General features: G+C 35.4%; 1 protein-coding gene across 1 annotated transcript; it reads right to left on the bottom strand.

The window, feature by feature from the left end:
* Nucleotides 1-279: 279 nt before the first annotated feature.
* LOC11421786 (protein NLP5) lies at nt 280-4,002 on the bottom strand. The gene is made up of 5 exons (XM_003618060.4): nt 3,846-4,002; nt 2,855-3,635; nt 2,715-2,765; nt 1,497-2,610; nt 280-1,361 (listed from the first exon to the last, which is right to left on the bottom strand). Exons 2-5 carry the CDS (start codon nt 3,602-3,604, stop codon nt 475-477), a joined length of 2,802 nt encoding a protein of 933 aa, XP_003618108.1. The 5' UTR covers nt 3,605-3,635; nt 3,846-4,002; the 3' UTR covers nt 280-474.
* Nucleotides 4,003-5,720: the final 1,718 nt, after the last annotated feature.

Genomic DNA, 5,720 nt, shown 5'->3' with positions numbered 1-5,720 from the left:
TTATGGCAAGCCAAATTCGACCCCTAGCATGGTCAAACTCCTGTATATAGGTTTGAGGCATATCATAATGGATATTTTTTTAGCAAGAATAGCAACATTATTTATCGTGCATAACTTGAGTTATAGAAATTCATTTGAGATGAAAGTTGTGTCATTGAAAAGCGAAAAAAAGTTAATGTAATTCTTATGAGTGAGATGAACAAAATAGTTTATGTAATCACAAAGACTACATGAGAAGTAACAGTTTGGTATGATGCTTTGTTAACTAAAACTCTAATTAAACAACAAGATGTGTAATTAACAAAATAAAGCCGCAGAATCTAACTTAACGAGTAATTAAATGAAAAGCAGTAAAGGTATATGAGCTAACATTGATGTTATGTTTGCTTGGGAATTTGGATGCTATACAATATACAGACAGACAGACAGACAGACACAACACATTCAGATGATCAGAAGTTGTAAGCTAGCTAGCTAGGAGGATGGACTGCTGCTGCTGCTGTTGCGGAAAGTGTTTGGAAGATTGAGAGGGGAAGCTTGAAAAAGAGAGAGTCTAATGGTACGTGTGTGAGATGATGTGTGCAAGTCTTTACATTCTTCAAGATCAGCATCACATGATAACACAACCCATTCTCCTTCATCATCCAAATATTTTAGAACCAAGTTGTTCATATCTGTTAGGTTAAATCGCCTTGCAATCTCAAGCTGCAAATCTCTAAATCCCCACATTGCTTGCAAGCTAAACCTGATTTTTTCATCCGCGAAAGTTGCCTTCACTCTGAAAGCACCCCTTTCTAGGAGTGTTGATGATGAAGAATTGTTGTTGTTCCAGGCCACAGTTGGTCTTGGAGGTAGGATTTGATTATTGTTGTTGAAATGTAGCAGTAATTGCTTAGTATCAAGATCCTCCTGCAGCTGATGGTAGTCCTGGATATTAATATTAGATGCATGCATGAAGGCATGATCAACTCCTAAAGGAGCTCCTGTAGGGTTTTCTGTCATCACAACATGATGATGGTTAATGGCAGTAGTAGTAGTCATAGGTAATTTGTTTCCTGCATGGGTCTGACTGCAAGCAGAGGGTGGGGATTTCAAACTAGTAACTATTCCATCTCCATGGTTATTATTATAGAAGCTATTGTTGCTGTTATCATTACCATCACCACCATTAGCAGTTGCATTGCTCAACTCTGGGAAGCTGGCATAGAAAGAGCCAATCTGTATGGCACCCTCTGCACCTTGAACAGAATCAATCACAAGTTGTAGCTTCTTTAAAGAGTGGCCCACCTTCTTTATTTTTCTTGAAGGCCATCTTGTAATCCCATGCTGTCTGCATATCCTTTTCAGAGTTGTAGGACACACTGTATCACAAAATTATTATTTAATTACTTCAGATTGTGATTGAGATCGAGTTGTTGGATAATAATATCCATGACATAGTTTTATTTAATTAATTAATTAATTAAAACTGAAATTGAATTTTACAAGTCACTTACCACCGATGCTCTTTGCGGCGTCCTTTAGGCTTCCGGCAAAGTATTGTCTCAGAACCGGCAAGCTTATAGTCTTCTCCGCCTTGGTTCTTCGCTTGTCCCCGGACTTTCTCCCACTCGAAGAAGAAGACGACCGGCGACCACAGGCACCAGGAGATTCTTCACCAGCTTCTACACTTACAACACTTGCCCTTGAATTACTGCTCTGATCATGCTGCTGCTGCTGCAGTACTTGGCCGAATTCTGAAAAGACATTGTCCTCCCTCTCCCTGTCCCAGTTGCAGGTTGTGACTTTGAATTCCTCTTTAGGCTCTTGAAGGTATTCCAATGACACGGAGACGCCTTTCCCCTTGTTCTGAGCCTCCATCATATGTGCAATCCAAGAACATGATGATGAAGTGTCTTTGGTTGAACAACCTGAAACTGCATCAACTTGTGATAGTGGTTCAGAAGCAGAAGAAGGCATGTAACTATTTGTTGTTGGGAAGGTGAATTGATCATGATCATGGTCAGCTGAAGAATTATTATCATTCATATTATTATTATTATTATCGTCCATGACGACATGCAAATGCAAGCTCCTACAAGCTTGTTGAACAACAAGGGACAATGAGTTTAGCATTTGTTTCTGCTGTTCGGTGTCACGACAATCTTTAGGAAGGAAAAATTCCAAAACAAAATCAGCAGCAGAACCAGTGTAGACACTCCTCAATGGAATGGCAACAGCAGCGTGTAAGCCAAACATGTTGGCATGGTGAGCAAGTGGATATTCAGATTTGCTGAAGGCAGTAATATCAATAGCAAAACAAGGTTTGGTTGTTGTGAAGGCTGTTCCTACTATTCCTTGTCCATTAAAAAGGTGATACTCACTGCACGCTTCTTGGAATCCCAATACATCCATGTCACCAACATAACAAGCTGAATCAACCGTTGATATGCAGCAACTCATAGTTGAAACACCACAACCTGATGCACCACTACTTCCCTTTCCTCCTCCTTGTTGTTGTTGTAGGCAAGGAGCCCATGTTAGTGCTAATGGTAAATTGTGCGTCTTGCACACTGACGCCAACACTTCCATTATCTCGTTCACCGCTGCTTCATATAGCTCTTCAAATACCTAATTATTCATTATCATATCATTTTTAGAAACAATTTTATATAGTTTTTGTTGATCTAATCAAATCCAGTACTATGATCTGATGATGATTGTTTGCTAATTACCTTTACTGCTTGTGGGATATTCATGTTGTGACTACTTCTAAAATCAACAGCCTGCATCAGCAAAAGATGGATCCATATTCAATCTCATGTATGTTTCTAACATTTGTTAATTTAATTTCAAGAAGAAGTAACAAACATACCTCAAGAGCATTAGAGAGATGATCAAGTTGTGGACGGTAATTGATGAGGGTTTGATTGGAGATAACAAACTCAATAACACCAAGGCATGTCCCACTTCCTCTCTCAAAAACTGGAAGTGCTAGAAGAGATCCATATTGCTGTTGCTGCTGATGACGCGGATAGTCATGGCTTCTAAAGAAACGAACATGAACGTTCATGTTTGGATTCACAGAAACAGGTGCAGATGATGACTCCTGCTGAAGGTAGTGGTTTTGAGTGTGAATTAGGGCTGATCTCCTCCTCATAGGTACCCATATCTGAATAAGGACGTTGTTGGATGAGTTCTTTGTGTACTCTTTTAAGTAACCAACAGCAACCACTAATCTTTCTTTGACAGATGTTGTTGGACCTGGATTTGCCCTAGGCCCAATCCACCATCTCTTCCCAACAACAAAACCACTTTCCTGCTGATCATCATGATTTGCTGCTGGAGCAGTGCATTCCATTTGATGATGAGGATGAGGATGATGATGATGATGATGATTGAAGTGATCTCCCTCTCCCATTCCCATAGGAATATTATTATTGTTGGACATGTATTGTGATTGTGGCGTAGTTTGCTGCATGGCCATCAAACTATTCTCACTTGCTTCAATCCAGCAACCTTCTCCCAACAGCTCCTCAATTATATCTGCTTGATCTCCTCCTCCTCCTCCCACCATCGGTCCAAACACACCACCGTCAGCCACTAACCCACCACCATATTCCATCCTTATAATTAAAGTTGTTTCTCAGATCCTCCTATATAAAAAGATCAGAAGATATCATTCATGTCATGATATATATTAGAGAAAGGGAATGAAGGAAGAGTCAATTATTAAATTAAGTTAAGTAGTTGAGGAGAACACGTACGTAGAATAATAAGTACGGAAATTAAAGAGAAATGAAACAAGGAAATAAATTAGGTATGTGATGTGTGTGAAGCTGCAGGCAGGATAGATAGAGATTAACCTAATTAGTTGTAGTGAGTGAATGAATGATTAAGAAGAAGTAGTATTTTGTGCAGGCAGAGCCTTGCGTCAATGCTTTTGCTTAATTGATATGATATATTTAGATGATCAACAGGTCTCCTATTTAATGACCAAAAATGCAATTTCAATTTCTTTATATTTTTAGTTTAGTTGGACCCACTAGTAAGCTAAAGCAGCGACTGGCCTATATCTATATTTTATATCTCTATATTCTCTTTCACAATTAGCAGCGCTGTAAATTATTTTATTTTATTTTATTATATTATACTCCCTTCTTCTATATGTGTTTTTGCTGCTTCTTGTATAACATAACATAACATAACATACACTCGTGCTGAGAGCAACACATGCATAGAAACATATATACTATCAACATGTACTAGTACTATATGAACTCAATCAATGAGAGACAGAAAGAGACAAGGATAGGTATATTATTCTTGCCGTTGAATTCAATTAATAGTTGGCAGGGTACAAAATCATACTAGTAACTTTGGGATCTCTGTCTCCCTAACTACCTATTACTTCCTTTCACATTTAAATATAATATCAAATTGAAAAAACTTTGTAAAATTAAATTTGTTGATAATTTATATTAGTTTATGTTCTCATCATAGCTAGTGTTTCTTGTTAATTACAATAGATGTAAAATAGTTAGATGTAGATATTGATTAAAAAAGTAATTGTGTTCAAAATTAAAAACAAATCATATGCAAAATCACTTTTTGAATAAGTAATCAAATAAAAAAATAAGCTCTTTTGAATTTAATTACGATGTTGAACAATCGATAAATAAGATTTTTTTTTCTTTTTTCGCCGTTGGTGTCTGGGGTTCGTACCTCGGACTTTGCATATATTATGCGTTGTTCCTATCAATTGTGATAAGCTCACAAGAACAATAAATAACGTTTTTAATATTTGTGAAGACACAATCGTGGTTAGGGATGGAAGAAGGTTAAATCAAATCAACATAGTCTTATGTCTGAGCCTACTTCAAGCGCAAGCCAAACTTTTTTTTTTTTTTGTTAAATAGACAAGACTCAAACTATATTAAAAAAAAAAAAAGACAACTCTATTTAGTTAAGAACAAATATCAGATTTCAGACCACAAAAAAATTCTTTTAAAATTATTAGACCGACTATGAATAATTTGTTTTTTATAATTATTCTTATTATATTATACATTATACCTTGTTAAACATTTTCAACTTATTTAGTGAAAATATTTTTATTAATTTAAGCATATTAGGTCACAGTAATTTTTTGGCATATTTGAATATATTATTATTATTATTATTATTAAATAAAATTGAAATAGTTTGTTATACAAAGTCATACTTTTTGATTACCATGCTAATATCAAAATATAACTTTATTTCATTGACTTATTAGCTCGTTGGTCATTAAATGGATTAATTATTTAAAAACAATAATGTTAAATAAGCATTTAAATTGTCTCGTAAGTGTAGCTCAGTTGGTAGCTACCAGAGATAATTTGTGCAAGGACCGGAGTTCGAACCTCAGATTCTCCACTTCTCCACACATAATGTGTGTGAGTCTAACCACTAGACTAATTGACAAAAAAAAATAAAAAATAAACATTTAAATTAACCAAAATAAATAATAAACACTTAAGTTGGGATACATACCATAATAAAGTTTTCAAAAAAGACTTTCACCATTTTTATTAAAAGGACCTTGTATTTTTTTATTTTTTTATTTTATCAAACCAAGTATACACCTTGTAAAATATTGTTTAGTCTAACCTACTTTTATCTATAATTGTGATAAGAGAAGTGCTAGTAACACTCTCTTTTGAGAGTTAAGATCCTCTCCATCAATAAAAATAAATGGA

This window comes from Medicago truncatula, chromosome 5 (assembly GCF_003473485.1).
Source record: "Medicago truncatula cultivar Jemalong A17 chromosome 5, MtrunA17r5.0-ANR, whole genome shotgun sequence".
Taxonomy (NCBI): Eukaryota; Viridiplantae; Streptophyta; class Magnoliopsida; order Fabales; family Fabaceae; genus Medicago; species Medicago truncatula.
This window is presented reverse-complemented; position numbering and strand designations above follow the sequence as displayed.